Source organism: Capsicum annuum, chromosome 3 (assembly GCF_002878395.1).
Source record: "Capsicum annuum cultivar UCD-10X-F1 chromosome 3, UCD10Xv1.1, whole genome shotgun sequence".
NCBI classification, from domain to species: Eukaryota; Viridiplantae; Streptophyta; class Magnoliopsida; order Solanales; family Solanaceae; genus Capsicum; species Capsicum annuum.
This window is the reverse complement of record NC_061113.1, coordinates 118178477-118200918: the sequence shown is the minus strand read 5'-3', so window position 1 is coordinate 118200918 and position 22442 is coordinate 118178477. Positions and strand designations below refer to the sequence as shown.

General features: G+C 33.0%; 1 protein-coding gene across 2 annotated transcripts; it reads right to left on the bottom strand.

Annotated features, from left to right (window-relative positions):
• Positions 1-11742: 11742 nt before the first annotated feature.
• LOC107863546 (translocase of chloroplast 34, chloroplastic) lies at positions 11743-19242 on the bottom strand. 2 transcript variants are annotated; one of them, XM_016709510.2, is made up of 8 exons: positions 19010-19242; positions 18529-18634; positions 17221-17328; positions 17002-17126; positions 15709-15973; positions 12489-12557; positions 12233-12394; positions 11743-12149 (listed from the first exon to the last, which is right to left on the bottom strand). In XM_016709510.2, exons 2-8 carry the CDS (start codon positions 18625-18627, stop codon positions 12072-12074), a joined length of 906 nt encoding a protein of 301 aa, XP_016564996.1. In that variant the 5' UTR covers positions 18628-18634; positions 19010-19242; the 3' UTR covers positions 11743-12071. The 2 variants fall into 2 exon arrangements, with proteins under 2 accessions (XP_016564996.1, XP_016564995.1); XM_016709509.2 differs by having other exon boundaries at positions 18529-18638; positions 19010-19219.
• Between the last annotated feature and the right edge of the window lie 3200 nt (positions 19243-22442).

The window sequence follows — 22442 nt, the reverse complement described above, 5'->3', positions numbered from 1 at the left end:
ATAGTTGTTAAATACTTCAAGATCCTCAAACAGATTTATTAAACCAACGCTTATGTTATTGTTAACGTCTCTCGCCCAAAGAATATTATGTACAAACCAAACCAAGCGCAATGACTGTTTATGCTTCTTTGAAATTCTTTTACCTTTCAACACTTCTATCAAATTTTTATTTTTGAAGCTTGGACCAATAATGGACACCAGGTCATTACTATCACACGACTTGTCTTTGCCTTTTTTGGGTGTGTGTGGTGCTTTTTTGGGTTAGAATAGGTATAACATGAGAAGGGGAAGGGGATAATATTTTAGTCCAGTAACTATGACAAACTCTTTCTAACTGAAACAAACATGCATGCCACAGTAATTTATCCACACCTCATCCATTTTATCTTTGTTTTCATACATAAACCTATGCTTGAGAAGTTCATATGTCATTTTTATTTGGAAACGAGGATTGTTATTCTCCGATAAATCAAGATATTTCCCAAAACAGCTGTTTCTGAAATAAGCATCCAATTTTTATTTTTGAAGTATTTTTCTGAAGGCATCGAATGATTTTTCCATGGCTGACTCAACCACAAAATCACTCGTTAAATTTGTGGCACTATCGCACTGCATTCTCTTAGGATAACAATCAATGTTGAAGGTTTTGACTAACTCTTCGGTGGAAGGACTATTAGAATTTGGATCATCTTTTTTGAAACATTCCTTCTCCCCGTGTTCATCATATTCTGCTCCTGATTAAGATAACGCTTATAAAGTAAGCTCATAGAGTGGTGGATGTAGCCTAGCTGCTTCACTTGTTCCTTTACTTGGACTTGATTCAGCTTCTGTTCTTTTGGGAGACATATTATCTAAAATTAATAGGAACATAAAAAAATATATTATAGTTGATTAATGCATCGTTAAAAAATGATAACAGTAAATCTAATATGCAAAATAGTAAAATAATAGTTGCAACAAATCACACATCTGTTACACCAGGTAGGTTATCTGTTGCACCAAATAACTAACCTATTGCAATGGATGAGTAATTTATTGCAATAATACAAAATATATCACTCATCTTTTAAGACAGGTGAATGGTCTGTGCAACAGATCCCACATCTGTTACAATATATGAGTGATCTATTGGAACAGTTAAATAACATATTGTAACGGATGAGTAATTTGTTGTGATAACACAAAATATATCACTCATCTGTTGAGAAAGATGAATGGTCTGTGTAACAAGTCACATATTTGTTGCAATATATGAGTGATCTGTTGGAACAGTTATCAATGGTCAATATTATTTAGATTTCTTCTAATAGAACGGTCTTCTATCGCGACAGATGAATGATCAGTTAGAAAAATCAAGTCTTGGACATGTCCTTTCCTGTTGGAAGAGTTGATAGGATTTTATTCAATAGGAGGTTCATCTATTGCATCAGATCTTTAATTCGATGGTTCCTCTGTTACATCAGATGGTTAATTTAGTGCATCAGACTTTTAATTTGATGGTTCCTCTATTGTATCTGATAGTAAATTTGTTGCATCAGATGGTTAATATATTGCAACATATGTTTAATATATTGCATCAGATGGTTAAACTGTTGTATCAAATGGTTAAATTGTTGCATCATATGCTAAATCTATTACATCAAATTTTTTATCCGAGAGACGGTCGGTGATTCGGATTGAAGAAGGGTGTGGGTTGGGTTGATTTGTATTTTTAAAAAGATTAGAAAGTTTTAAGAATATTAATCAAGTCCACAATTAACTTAATCAAGTTTTCTAATTATGTTTGACCCTTTACGTTGGTCAATGTCATAAATCCTTCATTCAAGACTTAAAAGACACATTTTCTTCAATTTTCTCTAGTTTCTTATGTTGTCTTTTATATTAGTTTTTCTATGTAGGTCAACTAGCCAAGTGATAAATAATATTATGTTTTATATGTAGGCCAATTGGCCAAGTGATAAGTAATATTATGTTTTTTAGTTTAGTTTTTCTTTGTCATCTAAATTATCATCTCCGTGATTTGAAAATTTAAGCTTCTGCATGACGCTCTCTCAATTTCGAACCCAACAAGTGATACAGGGGAGGTTCAACACTATGGGGGTCCTAAAGCCAAACTTCGATGAGAGACCTTGAATTAATAACTTGCTTATCTTGAGAACATTCTCCTATATTTTCTAATTTTATTGTTTTATTATTTATTAAAAATATATCTAAAGCTCCTTTTGAGATTCTACCAAAGTTTCAATTCCTTTTTTTTAAGTTTTGAAGCACCGGATTCATATTTTCTAGTTGACATATTTAAATTTCAATAAACAGTAAAAGAGTAATTTATATCTACACAACTAAAATAGAAAAGACATGATTTCCCCCCTGAACTTATCCGCTTAACTCACTTTAACACTTAAACTAAACTTCTGTTTATTTACCCCCCCCCCCTTAACATCTTTAAAGTGTATTATTTTTACCCCTCAAAACTGAATATCACTCTCACAACAAAGAGTGTGTTACACTCGCCTACACGTCAACGTCACGTTAAAGCCATGTCATTGCCACGTAAGAAATTACTATTTTTCTTAAAAAAAAATAATTCCCCATACATTATTTTTATATATTTAAAAAAAAATATGTATGTACTATTTTATTTATATATATATATATATATATATATATATATATATATATATATATATGTATGTATATATAAAAGGTACCCCACCCCCCATTTTCTTTCTTCTTCACACCCCCCACCCCATCCGTCCACCTCGTCCTCTCTACGTTTTCTCCTCTTCCAGCCCTCACCCTCACCCCCTACCTTGTAAATGCAAAACCCCCCCTCCTCCTCTTCCAGCCCTCACCCTCACCCCTTACCCTGTAAATGCAAGACCCCCCCTCCTCCTCTTCCCCACCCCCCCCCCCCATTTTTCTAATTGAAGCTCAATCGTTTTTTAAAAAAATAAAGTCAAAAAAAAAAACTTCATTTTTTTTAAGAAGACAGGTGGGTCTTCTTCTTCCATAGTCGTGGACCAAAGCAAACATAGTGGATAAATTGCAAATATAACTTTGATTGTGAGGGCTGAAGATTTGGTTTTGAAACAACATAATCGCTATGATGATCTCAGACCAATCACATAGTTGGTTAATTATGGTTTCCAAAATTAGAAAAAAGCAAAGACAAAAAAAAACTCAATTTTTTTCAAAGCTTTCAGCTGAAGGGTGATTTTTTTTCTTTTTTGGTATAAGAATTTTGAATTATTACATCTTAATCATTACATCTTGTGTCCGCTTAATTACCATCTTGAAAGTGTTGTGGAGAATGTGTGTGAGATTGTTAATGGCGAAATTAATGATTGAAGAAAATGGGTGAAGTTGTTAATGGGGGAATTAATGGTTGAAGAAATGGGTGAGGTTGTTAATGGAGAAATTAATGGTTGAAGAAAATGGATGAGATTGTTAATGGAGGAATTGATGGTTTAAAGAAAATGAGTATTGTTGTTCTTGACCAATTGGAGAAGAAAAGAGTGTTGGGTGTGGGTGTGAGTTGCCATGAAGGGGGTGGGGGCATTGAAGAAGAAGGATATTTTTTTTAATGTATATTAAATAAAAAGTGGGATTATATTAGTTTTTAATTAAAAAAGCGGCTTTTTTTCCTTTATAATAAATAAACAAGCCCCTTTTTTAAAAAAAAAATGTCACGTCAACTTTAGGGGTCAAACAAATACACTTTAAAAATGTTAAGGGGGGTAAATAAACAGAAGTTAAGTATAAGTGCTAAAGTGAGTTTGGAGGACAAGTTGAGGGAGAAAAAGATGTCTTTTCTCCAACTAAAATCTCAAAAGAAAATCAATAAACAACAAAATATGTCTACCAAATATCAATATATGCATCCACAACTATTTAACAAAATAATAATAATAAAATTAAAATAATAGAACCTGATTTAATAACTTGATCTGAAAATAATAACTTCGATCTTCATAAACTATCAACAATCTTGATATTCAAGAAAAAATTCAATGAATAATAATATTATAAAAAAAATCTCTTGAACAATTGAAGTTTGAGGATATAAAAATTAAAAAAAAAAAGTTGAAGGTAAATAAATAGAGAAGAAGTAGAATGAATATGTACGTTAGTTTCCATCAATCAAGAAAAGAAAAATGAAAGATCTCTTCTTAATTGAAAAGATAAAAATCGAAACTAGTAATTAATTTTTATTCTTTTTTTCATATTTTTTTACTATAAATATATATTTTACCTTTTTCAAGACTTACTCAAATCAAGGTCATTAAATGTATACTTGCTTTTTCAAGGTTGTGCTTTTTTTTTTAGGAAATACATAAAGTAACCCCTGAACTTGTCCGACTTTTTCAAAAAGACACCTAAACTAAACTTCCAACCTATCACCCCACGAATCTTACTTAAACTGTTATAAATACACCATTTTGACTTAAATTTTGCCTCTGCATGTGGATACGCATACCAGATGCGTGAATAGTTAAAATTTGACTTAAATTACCAATTAAAACTTGCCACGTGTAAATTATTTATCAAAAAAATTAAAAATCTCTTCTTCTTCTCTACCATTTGTTGACTTAAATACACCATTTGTTTTTTTCGTTTTTGTTATCATCCCTACCACTATTTTTTTGCTAGTTCTAATCTTGTTGCAGCTCTAAATTTCTTCCACATTCATAATTTTTGTCTTCATTTTTTTCTTTCTCTTATCTGATCGCTTTATGTGAGTTTAATAATAGTAATGCATTTTTTTTTCTTGTGTTCCCTAGCTTCATAACTATTGCAATCAAATAATGCTTTTCGTTTTTTCAGTTTATATTGCTCAAACAATACTCATTTTATTGGAGTAGGCATTTTAAGAGATACCAATTCCTTAGATTCTTGTTTATAGAATATGATATGCTAATTTTGAGATATTACCACTTGTTATCTTCTTCATAATTGAGTGTTCTTTATCCAAATTTATTGCTTAAACTGGTTATTGTTGTATCTTCTCTCTGTTGATATACCTCATTGAGCTTTGATATTAGAGAAACACTGTATTCCTGGAGTCGTCACAAATCTTTTGGCACATTACTGTTTGCTAAGGGGATGAACTGGAAGTCCTGCAATTATATACCCAAAATTATAAAGGACGATTTTCTTATTTTATTTTGATTCTATTGAATCGATTATTGCTGATTTTTTAGAAAAAATAATTTTAAATTTTTAGAAAAATTTTTTTTAAGAAAGATTAAATTGTTTCAATGGCTTCAATGACTTCTTTTTCTCATGAAATGGAGATTAAGTGGGAGTGGTGATGTCGTGGAATATCCAATGTAAAAGTTAAGTTTTTGCTTGAAAATATGTTGATTCAAATTTTAAATTTTAGTTTATATTTTAAATATTTGGTGGTAATTTGAGTGCTTAGATTTGAATTTAGATGGATTTGATATTCATAAATTAGTTAGTGATAGTTTGGCAATACCTCGATCTTCTTAGAGCGAAATTGATGACAACGACGATTATGGAGCTGGATAGCTATGGCGGAGGAGATTCTAAGAGCATTTGAAGAAGAAAGGGAGAAAAGAAATAATGAAAAAGAAAAAGAATTATCCAAAAGTATATGAACGTAATTTCTTTTTTAGAAAAAATATTAAAATTAATTTGACACGTGTCAAATTGTGATTGGCACGTAATTTGCACATTTTTGGTGCAACTGATGTTGGCTAAAAAAGGATGCATAAATAATACTTTAAAGTTGTTTGATGGGGTAATAGGACACCCGCAAACTTTAGGTGTCTTTTTGAAAAATTGGGACAAGTTCAATGGTGTCTCTATGTATTTTTTATTTTTTTTTTAAAAAAGAAAACACGTTTGAGTATTCATATTTGATAAAAATGGGGCCCCTTCACTCTTCCTAATTTTTAAACCAATTTAATATATACTATATATATATATATATATTATTTTTTATAAAAAATGATGTCAGGTGGGGCCTCCCAAAATTGGGGGCCTAAAGCAGGGGCTTGTGCTGCTTTACCCCAAAGTCGACCCTAAAGTGGCATCAGAGTCTACGGTTCAAAGATTTTGTGGTTTGGTAAAATGAGGTTGAAGACAAGTTTAAGGCGGTTCAAATCAGTTTGCAATCAATTTGATGAAAATGAGGATCTTTTGTCCAACTACATGCGGAGAAGAAGTTTTACGCATATTTCAACATTACTGTTGTTGTATCTTTAAAAATAAAAATAAAATATTTATTTTTAACCCACTTTTAACCATAATATATTAAATCTTATTTTTAACCATGGCAAGCAATAGTGGTGAGGATTATGTAAAGATTGAAGATCATGCACGCGAAGAAGGTGGATCAAATTATGACAAGAAAATCAAGCCACAAAGAAGAGATTTGTTAGGGTTTTTATCCTGATTTTCTTATCAAGTTTAAGTTTTACTTATATTGACAGAAAAATAAAATAATAACATAATTATTTTTACTTTTCTTGAAAGGAAAATATAAAACTTTTCCATATTTGGCAAATCCTTTTCTTGGAGGAAAGGTTTTGGACATCTATAAATAGAAGATCCCTTTCTCATACAATAACACAGTAGCATCCACAATGTAGTCTTTAAAGAGTCTTGTTTAGGAGGAGATTTTTCTCATATCGTTTCTTACGTTTTCTTTTATATTGGGTTTTATATGTAGGCCAATTGGTAAAGTTGTAAATAATATTATGTTTTTTAGTTTAGTTTTTCTTTTTCATCTAAATTATCATCTCCATGGTTTGCAAATTTAAGCTTCTGCATGACGCTCACCCGATTTCGAACCCAACATAAAAGTGTTTGAACTTGAAAAAGTGGTAGCAGATAGTGGGATAAAAAAATGGAGAAGATGATAAAATTAAATGAAAATGGGCTGAAATCATATTGTCACGCGCCTAAAAGCGAGTGTTTTATGCTCACTTTGCCATGTCAGCGAAAGGTGTCAAAGTGACACAGTTTATGGCTACTTTAAGTGCTTAAAATGAACAATATTCGCTTTAGATGTCAAAGTGAAAAATGGTACTAAGTTGAGGGGCCTAGCGATATATTCCATCTTTTTCAATCAGTGACGGACCCAAACTTTTCACCAAGTGGGTTCAAATATGCAGGGAATGGGGATAAGGAAAATTAAGAATTGGGAATTAGTGGGAATTGGTGAATTATTGGGAAATTAGTTATGGAAATTTTTGGGAAAAGAGAAGGTTGTACGTTTTTTGGCTAATAAAAAAGGTAAGTGGACATCAAGAGTTGAACCAACTACCACTGCTCCAAACATTCAACATATGTTTAATGTGTTCAAACTCAATATATATCATTTAAATTTGTATAGGATTAAATATATATACGTGTATATATAGTGTAATTTTTCGACGAAATGGATTTATATGAACCCACTTGAACCTATGTGGGTCCGCTCCTGTTTTCAATGCAAGAAATGATTTTTATATTTCCAACTTGGTCCTCTGTCACTCTATGTATCAACATGTATGGCAGTGCGGTGCAAAAAGACAATATTTTCCCCTTTAAGACCGACCAAGCCATTTAAAGCTATAAGACAACCTTGAGAAAACAATAAATAACGTAAACAACATCTAAATCTAAAGCAACTTGATTTATCTATATAAATTCTCATGTTATGTGTTGTGAAGATTCTCACAACCCTCTATTTAGTTTCATGACCGGCAGTGTAAGCTCTACACTATTTACAAAATCTAATGCAGAAATATTTTCTCCCCTCAAAATATAATCTCTATTCAAAAATTAAACGTATAATAACTGAAGTCTAAATATTAATTAGGATTAATATATTCATCAAACGAAAATAAACGAGTCATGCAAGCTCTTTCCTTTTGGCTACATACCTCGTGAAGAAAAAATAAAATAAAAAACTATATATATATATATATATCTTGGACTATTTATTTTGATCTAGAAAATTGAAAAAGAACACATTATTCCAAAGCAATATTGCTATATAGAATTCAAAATATAATGCATCCAATAATTATAAAAGCTAAGTTACATTTCTATATATCACCTCTTTCCGCAGAACCAAATGAAGTATGAACTAAGAATCCCTCAAAAGTGAACGTTAAATAGAGATTATTTGATATTGCTCCTAGTGGAATCTGATCAAAAAGTAGAAATCAAAATAACTACCAAAAAAAAAAAAAAATTAGAGCGAGTATTGTCTATTTTCACTAAGATGAGATGTCAAAAGTGTTCAAATAGTTGGTTAAAGTATCCATCAATAGTGAAGCTTAAACTGTGTCTCCTAGTATATAACATGTAGTGCAACATTAAAATAAGTATCTTTAGTGATAATTTTTATCTCTTGTACCGAAAATTTGTTATGGGAAATCCTTTGGTTTGTAAAGAAGATTTGTTATGAAATTTTTTTGATAGTTTATATAGTTATTTAAGATCTAATTTTGAATTATTTAAATAAAGAAAGAAGAAAAAAAGCAAACAAACAAACCTTTGAATTTTTTGACGACTTCATTCAACAAAAATACTTTATTTCTTTCAAACTTTCAACAAATAGTAACAACAATTGAAGCACAAGAAACCAATCAGATATCATCACATAAAATAGGAGGAAGTAACCCTCCAGTTTAAATATATGGATTGGATTATAATCCGTCCATTCTTCAATTGTAAGCAAGCACCACACTTAAGAATATTCGAGGCTTCAAAGTAGCTCTCAGCAGACATATATCTAAAAAAACATATCAATTTGCAAATAAAAAATAAAGGGTTGTATAGATTATACTTGGAACATATGTTGAGCTCCATACTAATTTTCTTGTTTTACAACTATATTCTGTAAAAAAATATAAATCATGTAAATCTGACAAGAAAATTTGTCATATCTTATTTAGAAATCAACTAATAAAAAAATTTAAATTATGAGGAAGAAAATAAATCGACAACTCTTGAGTTGGAGGTAGTGTCGCACGTTTGTCTCTCTCCGAGATATTTTTTGATGAAAAGCATGGAGGAGATATAAACTCTAAGAAACACTGTAAGACAAATCATGATGATAATGAATACAAGAAAACGACTTGAATCAAAATAAAAATAATAGCTTGAATTGAAATATGTAAGTATCCCACCCTGTAAAATAGAATAAAAAGTATTTGATTTTCATAACTAAACGTCCACCCTTTACGAAATACCTAACAACTTCAACCAAACAACTTTCAAACTATAACTACTATAAAAAAATAAATGCAATACAAACACAAGGGTACATAACATAACTACAACATATCAAGAACGTAAAAATTCCTTTATAGTGATTTTATAATATTGACGAAAGGACTCCAAATTGAGAAAGAAATCAAAATAATAAAAGTTAACATAGGATTATATACAACAACAACAAACCTAATATATTCCCACTTAGTGGGGTCTGGGGAGGGTAGAGTCTACGCAGTCCATGCCACTACCCCTAACGAGGTAGAGAGTCTGTTTCCGATAGACCCCCGGCTCAAGATACAAGGCAGTATGACAGGCGGTAAACAAAACATCCAAAACATAGAACATGATACAATAACATAGATACGACATCCACAAAAGTACATTGCCAAAACACAGGACACCACAAATCCCCTACCTACTGACTATAACTCAACCACACCCTTAACCCTCTATCCTAATATTTTTCCTCCAAATCTTTCTATCCAGGGTCATTTCCTCAGTCAGTTGTAACTGTTTCATGTCACGTCTAATCACTTCTCTCCAGTATTTGTTCGGTCTACCCCTACCCCGCTTAAAACCTTCCAAGGCCAACCTCTCACACCTACGAACCAGGGCATCAGTGTCCCTCCTCATCACATGGTCAAACCATCTCAACCTCACTTCACGCATTTTATCCTCAACTGATACTACTCCCACCTTCTCCCGAATAATTTCATTCCCAACCTTGTCCGCCCTTGTGAAACCACACATCCAACGCAACATTCTCATTTCAATCACCTTCATCTTTTGGATATGAGAATTCTTAACCGGCCAACACTCCGCTGCATACAACATAGCAGGCCGGACTACAACTCTATATAATTTACCTTTAAGCTTGGGGGTACCTTCTTATCGCATAAAATTTTCGAAGCGAGCTTCCATTTCATCCAACCTGCCCAAATACGGTGAGATACATCCTCATCTATCTCTCTATTCCCCTGAATCGTAGACCTGAGATACTTAAAACTATCTCTCTTGCAAACCGCCTGAGAGTCCAACTTTACTACCACCTCCTCCTCAATTCTCGAGTCCTTAAACTTGCACTCCAAGTACTCCATCTTGGTCTTACTCAACCGGAAACCTTTAGACTCCAGGGTTTCTCTCCAAATCTCTAGATTATCATTAACCCCTTGCCGCGATTCATCAATCAAAACTATATTATCCGCGAAAAGCATACACCAAGGCACCTTGCCTTGTATACTCTGCGTCAGCACATCCATCACCAAAGTGAATAAAAACGGACTAAGAGTTGATCCCTGGTGCAACCCGGTCAAGACTGAGAAATGCTCAGAATCTCCTCCCACTGTCCTTACCCGAGTCTTCGTCCCCTCATACATGTCCTTAATCGCTCTGATGTACGCCACAGGAACCCTCTCGCCTCCAGGCATCTCCAAAGAAACTCCCTAGGGACCTTGTCATACGCCTTCTCCAGGTCTATAAACACCATGTGAAGATTCCTCTTCCTCTCTCTATACTGCTCTACCAGTCTCCGCACAATGTGAATTGCCTCAGTTGTGGAGCGACCAGGCATAAATCCAAATTGGTTCTCCAAAATAAACACTATCTTCCTCAACCTCCTCTCCACCACCCTCTCCCAAATCTTCATCGTGTGACTCAACAACTTAATACCCCAATATCCAGAAAAGGAAAATAAGAGCTTTTACCTAACAAATTCATACAATAAATATGCGCACGTCTCTATACCATATATTTATAGTTTTTTAATATTCTTTATTCATTGTCATATATTTTAAGACTCTCTTTTCACTTACAAAAGAAAATCTACCAACATTTACTTTTCATATTTTTTCCTCTTACCATATAATTTAGGACTACTTAATTTTTAAGCTAATAATTAATTTTATAAAGTTAATTAAATAATAATTAAAAAAAGGTGAAAATGTAATTTTATCTAAAGAAAACACTTTCAATGAAGGATAAAAAGTTCGAATATAGAGATTATAGATATAGATTTTATCTTACTAATTCAAAATTTTATTACTAAAAAGTAATAACCAAATTTTACTTAAAATCTCAAGATACAATGCATCACGAGTCAAGTTAAAATTCATATTATGTTTTCATAACACGCTAAAGTCAACTTGTTTTTCATTCGCTCAAAATGTTTGTTAAAGCTTTACACGAATTGAGTTTGATACGACAATTATCTTAGATGTAAAAAGTATATATGTAGTGAGATTAGAATCTGTCACATACCAATGTCATTGTTTCAAGAAACAATTTCCTTTTATATGTAACTCCACTTATTTTATAAGTAAAAAATTAATTTTTCCATTAAAGAAATAAGTTATAATTAGATCGATTTGAACAATGAAATTATCTGGTCGACCTAATATTAAAATTTGAGGTACTTCCTAATCTTGGAATTTTTTACTTCAGCTTCGGTGTCAGGAACCAACCAAAGAAGGTGCAGACCGTGGTACATATTGCACAAGGTCCCAATTAAAAGAACAAACAGAGGAATCCCTCTTTTATCATCTACATTCAGCTCATACAAGTGAAAAGTGCAGATGTGCAAAGACCAACAATACATAACTCGGTTACTAATCAAGCATCCAACCACAATAATCCAAGGCGCAATGCCAAGTTCAGCAGAACAAACTTGAAATCCTACTGCCGCATATGACTAGTTTCTCTGGCTACTAACAACGATAAATACTTAACCACGGAAGTATAAACTGATAAGCTGATGGCAAGGAAATCCAAAATTCTCCAAAGAACCAAAGGGGAGTTAAGTTAATAAGACAAACGAGGGCCATTCCAATGATTGCTTATGCCCATGAAGGTCTGCTCTCCCTTGCAATATCATTCTTGATGGCCTTCTGGATCCTTTTCACTACAAAGAAATACTGCCAAAGGCACAATAGAAGGGGCTTAGTTAGCCATACGATAAATCCAATATTTCAGAGTGTACTTCAGCTTGAGAGCTCACCTGGAATGCTAGTATAAAAGGAATTAGCAGTTTGCCCCTATTGTTTGGATTTGGACCTTCAATCAGTTTCTGGTCAACTAAAATACCCTTGCTTCCACTTAAAACAGCATCTGTAATAGTTTGGACTAAATTGGGTATCCATGCAGTTCCACTTGGAAGAATCTGTGAACAATGCAGATTTTTAAAAACAAGTACAGTGAAAAACTATGCCAGAGGATGATATATTCATAGAAACGACTTGAAGAATAACCCAAACCTTTTCCTCACTTTCATTCTTGTTACATCTGCCACTGTTCTCAACCAAGACAACAGGAATTGAAGCAGCCTAATAGCCAAGACAGCAACAAAGTTGAGCAAAAATGATCAAATATAACAGTATTGCAAAATGCATCACAGAAGTGAACTTGCAATAGCTGGTCCAAGACTCCACGTTAACTTGCAAGCAAGATGGCAGGTTTGTTAGCGAAACTGCTCTACACAGTACCACTTCCATTCCTCTTGCTTCAAAAAGAAGAAGAAGAAGAAAACAGAAGGGAAACTGATTCTTGCCCGCTGGCTTAGTTTTCAATATATTACCTTTTAACAATAAAAAAGAAGCAAAAGTGGAAGGGAAAGACAGCCTTTAGCTTTTGTCGTGTCCCTTCCCAAGTTTCTGCACTGAATTTCAAGTAACATTAGCAAATGCAAGTATAACATATATGGGTGTCAAAGTTGAAAGCATAGATTTCAATAAGGATCTTTTTTATACCTTCCAGTGTCCGCAGATGAATATACTAGACTGTCTAACAAAGACAAGTACTGGGAACAAACTAACTTTTGCCGGGAGAGACCCTTCATTAGCTGATGTTTGATAAAGTACAAAGCCATGCTCCCTCCCCACGTGTATCGTGCACATAAATTAAAATATGTGCCAGGTATGTTTAGAGTCGAAGAAAAGGATGGAGTCACAAATACTGCCTGACAACCGTGCAGGAAGACAAAGCCATGAACTAGACCAGGACATGCCATTTTGTAAGAATGTAAAGTATGCACGTTAAGGGAATTCTGGGGAGAAGATCATGAAAACTGAATGATTAAGACTGCTTGTTTTTCAACATCTGAATGTGCAGATTTTTTTAATTTATATATATAATAAAATAAAAAATACAATTCAAATAAAAAATTAATTATATATTATAAAAGTATGTAATTTAATACAACAAAATTATTATTTGATTGAGAAAAAACATTTATGTTTGTAGGCAGTTTGCAAGAGGGATAGTTTTAAGTATCTTGGGTCTACGATCCAGGGAAATGGAGAGATTGATGAGAATGTCTCGCACCGTATTGGGGCAGGTTGGATGAAATGGAGGCTCGCTTCGGGGATTTTATGCGATAAGAAGGTGTCTCCCAAGCTTAAAGGCAAATTCTATAGAGTTGCAGTCCGGCCGGCTATGTTGTATGGAGCGGAGTGTTGGCCAGTTAAGACTTTCCATATCCAAAAGTCGAAGGTGACGGAAATGAGGATGTTGCGTTGGATGTGTGGTCTTACAAGGGCTGACACGGTTAGGAATGAGATTATTTGGGAGAAGGTGGGAGTGGTATCGGTGGAGGAAAAAATGTGGGAAGTGAGGTTGAGATGGTTTGGTCATGTGATGAGGAGAGGCACGGATGCCCCAGTTCGTAGGTGTGTGAGACTAGCGTTAGATGGTTTCAAGCGGGGTAGGGGTAGACCGAAGAAATACTAGAGAGAAGTGATTAGACGTGACATGGAGCAATTATATCTCACTGAGGACATGACCCTGGATAGGAAGGTTTGGAGGAAAAATACTAGGATAGAGGGATAAGGTGGGGGGATGAATCGTAGTCCGTAGTTAGGAAGGTTTTGGTGTCTTTTGTTTGGTAATGTACATTATTTTTTTAGATGTTGTATCTATGTTAGTTTTATCATGTTTCATGCTTTGAATATTTTTGTATATTGTCCTGCGTCTTGAGCCGGGGGTCTATCGGAAACAGCCTCTCTACTTCTTTAGAGGTAGTGGTATGGACTGCGTACATTCTACCCTCCCCAGACCCCACTAGATGGGAATATACTTGGTTTGTTGTTGTTGTTGTAGTGATAGTGGAGATGGTTTATAATAGTGGTTGCGGTGACAATGATTGATGTTAGTGATAAATAATATTGGTGGTGATAGTTGTGATGGTACTGTAGTGACTGTTATGATGGTAGCGATTGATGGTGGTGGTGGTGGTTGTGATGCCACGTTGCTTGATTTAGTAGTTTGAGGTGTTGATTGTGTTGGCTGAAACATGAATGCATGATGGTTGATGATGCGTTGGTGCTAGTTGGAGATGTTGTTTGTTGGGATGGTGGAGATGGTTGTTAGTAGAGATAAACTGTAGCGATGGTAGTGGTTGAAGTGGTGGTAGAGGTGGCGTTACTAGTGACAATGGTGGTGGCGGCCGATGTGTGGAGGTGTGATGTATTAGTGGTAGTTAGTGGCTATGTTGCTCGGACTCTTCAAAAATGTAATCGGGTACGTGTCGGATCCTTCAAAAGTAGCGCATTTTTGGAGGATCCGACACGGGTGCGGCAACACTTTCGGAGAGTCCGAGCAACTTAGGTTAGTGGTGGTGCTAGTTGTGATAGATGAGTTGGTCGGTAGTAAGGATTGGCCGATAGTGGTTGATGATGGTGGTGCTGTCGACGGCGGTGGTGGCAGTGAATATAATAGAATAATAGAGGTAGTAGGTGTAGTAGCGATTGACTATAGTGGTTGGTAGCGATATTTGTTGTTGATGGTGGAGGTGGACGGTGGTTGACAATGGTAGCAATGGCAGAGGTGGTTAGTGGTGGTGACTGCTGATTATGAATAGAGTAATGAATATTATCAAATACCAGAATATCTCTTCAGACCTATTAAGACTTGGGTTCTAGATCTGAATGATTAAGACCTATTCAGACCTATTAAGAGCTAAATCTTAATAAAAAACAAATACACTTAATGGTCTGAAGTCTGAACCATTCAGATTCAGATCTCCATTAAATGCAAACAAATGAGGCTTAAGAGTCCCACATCGGAAAAGGGATCGGTAATTGGTCTCATTATATAGACTTGGGCCAAGATCCATTCTTTACAATCATAAGCAGGAAGACACTTGCCATGGAAAGGAAGCAAGTGTGGAGGCCGATGTGACACTTCCTAACAATAGTGATAAAAACAGTCCAGTTTTAAGTGAAAGACCTCAAGAGAGGCACTTCCAAGTATGTCCGACTGTCAAACAGTCAAACTAATGAATCTTTTAATCAGACATAGAAACTCCAACACTGAAAACATGATTCAGGAGAGTACAACCAAAAAACAAAAAACAAAAGAAGGATCTATATTCAAATTGTGCATAAGAACTTGATTCCAAAGCAAATGAATTGTAAAAGGTTGTGATCCTCCTGAAAATATAACTAGAGCAAGAAGAGAAAGTACAATATTGTGACCAACCTGCATCTCTTGTTTCCTAATTCGAGCCCCCATCCGGACGATTTTCAAAAGTGCGTCTGATCTTCGGGACGTGAATTCATCATAAGTCAATCCATCAGGAGGGGAAAGCTGAGCATGAGTGAGGACCACAATTCCTCGACGCCATATTTCTTTACCAAAACTATCAGTAATAGCCTTCACAATCTGCTTATCCAAGTTATCCACTCTATATGCATCCAAACGATCCACATATAGCAAAACATCAATTGTCTTGTTCAAGAGGAACCTGTTTGAAGCCAATTACCAGAAGATCATTATATGAAAACAAGGAGGGGAGAACATTAAGGGGTTGTCTGGTTTGTGGGATACTACAACAAGAAGTCAACAACAATATATCCAGTGTAATACCACAAAGTGGGGTCTGGGATGGTGCAAACCCTACCCCTACCTTGGAGGTAGAGAGGTTATTTCCACTAGATCCTCAACTCAAGGGAAAACCAGTCCAAAAGCAGTGCAAAAAAAAAAAAAAAAGAAACAACAAAATAATGCGATAATCGAAGTACAAGAAACAACATATAGTAACCAAACTTAAAAGTACAATAAACTACAAGAATAATACTACAACTAATGGCACCAAAGGATAAGCAAGACAGCGCTCAATTATCTAACTAACCTCTACCCTAATACGTGTCCATCATAACCTTCTATCTAAGATCATGTCCTCCATAAGCTGAAATTGTGTCTTGTCCTGGAATAAAATGCAGAGTCACATTATCCCGCATTTGTCGAATTTTTATTTCTGGATTAGTTTTTATTTTTTATACCGATATGTAATCTGCTTCTGTGCTTTACTATGTGTTTGTGTGGTATCTCGTGTCTTGAGCCGGGGGTCTGTAGAGGTATGGACTGCGTACATCTTAACCCCCCCAGACCCCACTAGGTGGGAATACACTGGGTTTGTTGTTGTTGTTGTTGTTGTAGTTTTTATTTTTATACCGCCTTCACAGAGGGAAAACAATCGAGGACAAACACCAGAATGACCAAGATGCCCTTCTCCGAGACTATTACCCCGAAGTCCTTTAAAAAATCTAAGGTTAAAATTGAGAATAGAAGGTAATACCTATACCAACTTATATAGTGCAAAACCAAACATACATTTTATATTATACCCATATATTCATTTTTAGTCCAATGAACCAAAAACATCTACGAAAATAAGTATATTCACTAAATAATCCCGGTATAACTTGTTCACCAACCAAACGAACCCTAACAGGATTAAGCACAAGAATATACTATCAGAATAGGCCTTACTTCTTTATGAGATCAAGAGACTGGTCATTAACATATCCTCCTTCAACAAGCCCTGGGGTGTCAATTATGTTTAGTGTAAACCCTGCTCGTGAACGTGAAACCATCACTGGTCTGGGAGTTTCTGACTGAAAAATCAACAATGTTATTTTTGTATCCATAACAAGAAGAAAGGTAACAAACTGTTCACTTCTTCAATTTAATGCAGCAGGCAATACATACCTGAAATGCACTAACAGCAACTGCTCTTTCCCCGATAATTGAGTTCACTGTTGATGATTTTCCAACACCGCCTTTCCCCATCACTAGGATCGTCAAAGTATTGACATTCTACGACAAGATAAATAAAGAGGGTTGCATTACATCAGATGGTACAATATAGCAATAAAATCAACACTTCCACACAAATGCAGCACAAAACAAATGAATATAAACAGCAAAGTATAAAGTACTTGTCTACTTCGGGGAAATAACAGATACTAACAACTCCACTCTTTACAGCTCAACTGAACTACTAACAAGAACCACCTTCATGGCCATGCATATGGCACTTTTCATATTAAGATGTTCCAAAATGTTTGACATTGACATATAAATAACATTTTTCTATGTAACTACCACAACTTTCAAAGATGTAAATTTGCTTACTTCCAATTGCAATAAATGCAACAATTCTTATCAAACTAAACTTCTTTTTTTTTTTTTTTCTAATCGAGGTGTCCAGAATTTGAATCAGAGACCTCATAGTTCTCAACTCACTTCATTGACCGTTAGATCACACCCTTGGGTGCACTAAACATTTTTAACAACTAATTTAATATTTTCTCCACCATTAATACAATATACATACAACTTACTAGACCAGCCTGCCATAATAATTTCATAAACACCTTGTGAAGAAATGGCAAACAGATAAGCAGGACCTATGTTCGGATGTCACTTTGAAAGATCATGCAATATTTTCTTACAATGGCCCAGTAAAGGAAGCTTGGTTAAATTGGGCAATGAGAAGTTAGGCAAGTATCTACAGACTGTTATCCCAGTAAAGTTAGGCAAGTTAAACTGGGCAATGAGAAGTTAGGTAGAATGTCGACCACAAAGTGACACACACTTACAAACGAGAACTAGTGACAGGCTGAAAAAGAGAACATGGTCAGCAAAAGAAATCAGGTATCAGTTGCCTAAGCTGACCATTCCAATTTGAATGTAGAAAATGAAAACTCTGGACAGTAGAAGTCAAGTTAATATAACTCGGTATCTATTCAGACACCCCGTGGCGAAGTTAGGAATTTTGCTTAGGGTGTTCAAAACTTTAGAATAAATATATCACAAAAGTTGTTTTTGACCTATATCAGAATTATTTTCCATACGGACATTTAATTTTTCGACGAAGGGTGTTTGAGTGACCACCCTTGGGTCAATGTAGCTACGCCACTACGGACACCATTATATAAACTGAAACAAAGAGATTAACAAATAATTTGAATTAGCACTCATGAAAGGAGAACCGGTTACAAAAGAAACACGCACCTCCTGTTTCAGTTTCCCCAACAATTCAAGCAGCTTGGATTGAGTGGCTGCAGGAAACTGCTGTATTCCGGCCCATTCTCTAATTATTTGAGATGCCATTGGATAGCTAGCTAAGACGCAAAACAAAAACTCCAAATTAGAACTAAAATCACAGAATTAGACAACTGAAGGAAAACAACACAGAAAATGATACAAGTGTAGTACAAAACCTCAGTACTAATCTAAACCTGAACCAATATAGTAAAATTTAGCGATTAAGTATCTAAAAATAAAAATATACTTAGGGTTCTGCTGAAGTAAATAACCCAATTCAAAAACTAGAATATGAACCAGAGAAATTAAGACGACATCCAACAAAAACAATATAATTTGGTGTCAAATAGAAGAATTCTCGTGGGTACTACTAAAGCGTAAAAGTGTGTGAAGAAGATGAATAAGAAAAGAATAAAGCATACCATATGTAAAAAGAGAGAAAACTCACCAATAGGATTGAGAAATTCAGTTAGTAGGAAGAATAATCCTTGCAAAATCTGCGAGGGAGAGAGAAGGGTTTAAGGGAAGCCTCTCTTTCAGCTTTAAGCTGGGGGAAAGGCCTTATCGTCTTCCTATTTTTGGTCCGCCCTTCCTCTCTCTCTCCTGCCCGTTTTTTGGGTAGTTAAGGCAAGAAAAATTTTAATTTGAGTTGAACACAACCAACAAAAGTTGTATGAGGCACACTTATTTTTTGACAAATCTTTTGTGGGTCTCATTTTATCCTTTTTTAATTTGAGTTAAACACAATCAACAATAGTTGTATGAGACATCATTTATTTTTTTGACAAATATTTTATGGGTCCCATTTTGTCCTTCAATGTTGTTCTCCCCTCATTTCCTGATATTTCTTTTGTTTTGTTTTTGCACTTCACTAATTTGCCTCTTTTTTCTTTATACTTAACAATACTTTTCTATTTTATATTTTTTCCATTTTATTTACTTGATTTCTATACTAAATATTTCAATTTATTTATCTATTCTTATAAATCAAGAGTATTTATTAATTTATTTTTTCATATTACCATTAGCATTAACTAAATATAGTATTTTCTTCATATAATAATACTTATTCACTGTTAACTTGACACACAAATTAAAAATAATAAATAATAAAGATAATGATACTATATCACCTTTTGAATATAATTAATTTATTGCTTTAAAAATGCATATCATTTAATTTATAAATTAAACAAGTATTTTAGACATCTCAGAATTAAAAAATAAACAAGTAAAAATAAACGAAGGGAGACAGGATGTAATGTTTTAGACTTCCATAACTTAAAATTTTATGATAAGTGCAACATCAATATAACAATTAAATTCTATATTACAAATAAAAAATAAAATATTAATATGTATCGTAAAATCTATATATATTACTTAATTTTTAAAAGAATTTATCAGATTTTAATTTAATTTTTTTATAAATACCTCTATCTACAAATATACCATGTTTGCATTTCACTATTTTTATGAACACTTTTTATTAAGGGGCTCAACGATTAATCGGAAAGAAAGATTCAACTAAGTTATTGATCAATTTCTTGATAAGGGTATACAAAAATTTAGGAAAGTACTGAGATATTTCTTTTATTTCATTTTACTTGGTTTCTTGATTTGACTGATTCCTTTTAAAAAATAATTAAAGATATACAATCAAATTAACTTTATTGATGATGTTTTAAAACGCTAAATTTGACTACTTCTCCTTTGCCCAACAATATCGTTATAATAATATGTCTAACAATACTTGTACAGTTTGAAAATTAATGGATAGTTTACTCATTTTTATCCATTTTACCATTGATATTAATAACATTCATTATCAGAAGCATTTTTTAAAGCAATAAATTAATCATATTCAAAAGGTGATATGGTATCATTATCTTTATTATTTATTATTTTTAAATTTGTGTGTCAAGTTAACAGTGAACAAGTATTATTAGACGAAGAAAATACTATACTTAGTTAATGCTAATGGTAGTATGAAAAAAAAAACTCTTGATTTATGAAAATAGATAAGTAAATTGAAATACTTAGTACAGAAATCAAGTAAATAAAACGGATAGAATATAAAATAGAAAAGTATTGTTAAGAATAAAGAAAGAGGAGGTAAATTAGTGAAGTGCAAGAACAAAACAAAAGAAATATGAGGAAATGAGGGGAAAACAACATTGAATGACAAAATAGGACCCACAAAACATTTGTCAAAAAATAAGTGGTGCCTCATACAACTATTATTGGTTGTGTTTAACTCAAATTAAAATTTTTCATTAAGGCAACTATGGTTTTATACAACAATCTATATTAATGCTATTTTTTGTGTAGTTGGGGCAACCATGGTTTTATACAACTACTAGTTTAGTGCACGTGCTTTGCACGTGTATTTCTCGTAAGTCAATAAAATTATATATATAAAAATAAAATTATTAAAAAATAGAAATTGAACTTATAATAAATTTTATATCTATTTAAATAATATAGGTTGTACAAAATTAAAAAAAAAATAGCCATTAAAACGTATAGTAAAAATAATACCAATATAACGGATCATAATTTATATCTCCACAGCTAAAGCTAGCAGTAGCATGATCTTATATTTAAAAGAGAATTCATAATGAAATAGAATGACAACAATTTAGATATTATCACGATTGTAAATATCAATAACATACTAAAATTTTTAGAAAACTTAAATTTGTCTGATTTGAAATTCAAAAATATTAGGATTACCTAATAGTTTAAGGAGATGTTTGACTATTAAAACTTTTATTGATTTGTCCTAACTATTGGTAAAATAAATTAAAGTACAATTGCACTTTACTCTATAATAGAAGTGGCAATGTTGAGCAGCTTGGGGTCATCCTTGCTGCTACAGTTGCTTCAAACATAATTTTATTATATCACCCCTAATTAATTATTATAAATTATTTTATTTAAGTATTATAATATTAATAATATTTAATAAAAGGGTAGTTTTCAAAATGACTACTAAGTTCCTCAAAGTTTCACTTATTATTATTCGGAAAAAAAAAATTTAACTGCTTCAATCGTAATTTTAATGTATCACCTCTAATTAATTATTATAAGTCATTTACGAATTAAAAATTAATAATATTTAATAAAAAAGACAAACATTTTTGACATGTCTGCTTTGGTTGGTTCGACATAATTTTACTATATCGCCCCTAATTAATTATTATGAGTCATCTAAGTATTAAAAATTAATATTAAAAAAAATATTATAAAGTCAACTAAGTTTTTAAAAAGTAATAATATTTAATATTAAATTAACTTGACTTCTTATATGAGATCCACTTAATTTTTTTCAAAAGTATTTTCTTATATTAATTTTGTTATATCACTTCTAATTAGTTATTATAATTCACTTAATACATGTCTACTTCGTTGCTTCAATCACGATTTTATTATATCACCTTTATTAATTATTATGGTCATCTAAGCATTATGCCACTTAAATTGAATAGTTATATATAAGAGGTAGTTTTATGCTTAAGCAGGCAGTAGGTCAGCATGCCTGCTTCAGTTACCCACTTCAGCTGCTACAATCATGTTTTTACTGTATCACCCTTCATTAATTATTACAAGTTATTTACGTATTAGAAAATTAATAATATTTAATACAAATAAGTAAAAAAAATATTTCTGACATATCTGTTTCAATTGTTTCAACTGTAATTTTATCATATCACCCCTAATTAAGTATTATAAGTCATCTAAGTATTCAAAAATTAATAATATTTAATAAAAAAGATGAAATAGACATAGGATAATAAATTAACTCTTGATGATTTAAATTTACTTGACGTCTTATATGAGGCTCACTTAGATTATTTTCACAAGTAATTTTTTATAGT

Coding starts and splice junctions, on each gene's coding strand:
- LOC107863546 (XM_016709510.2), bottom strand. CDS start 18,627: ATGGCATCTCAAATAATTAGAGAATGGGCCGGAATACAGCAGTTTCCT. Junction 17,329..18,528: donor TGGGGAAACTGAAACAGGAG/GTGCGTGTTTCT, acceptor ATCTTGTCGTAG/AATGTCAATACTTTGACGAT. Junction 17,127..17,220: donor TTGCTGTTAGTGCATTTCAG/GTATGTATTGCC, acceptor TTGATTTTTCAG/TCAGAAACTCCCAGACCAGT.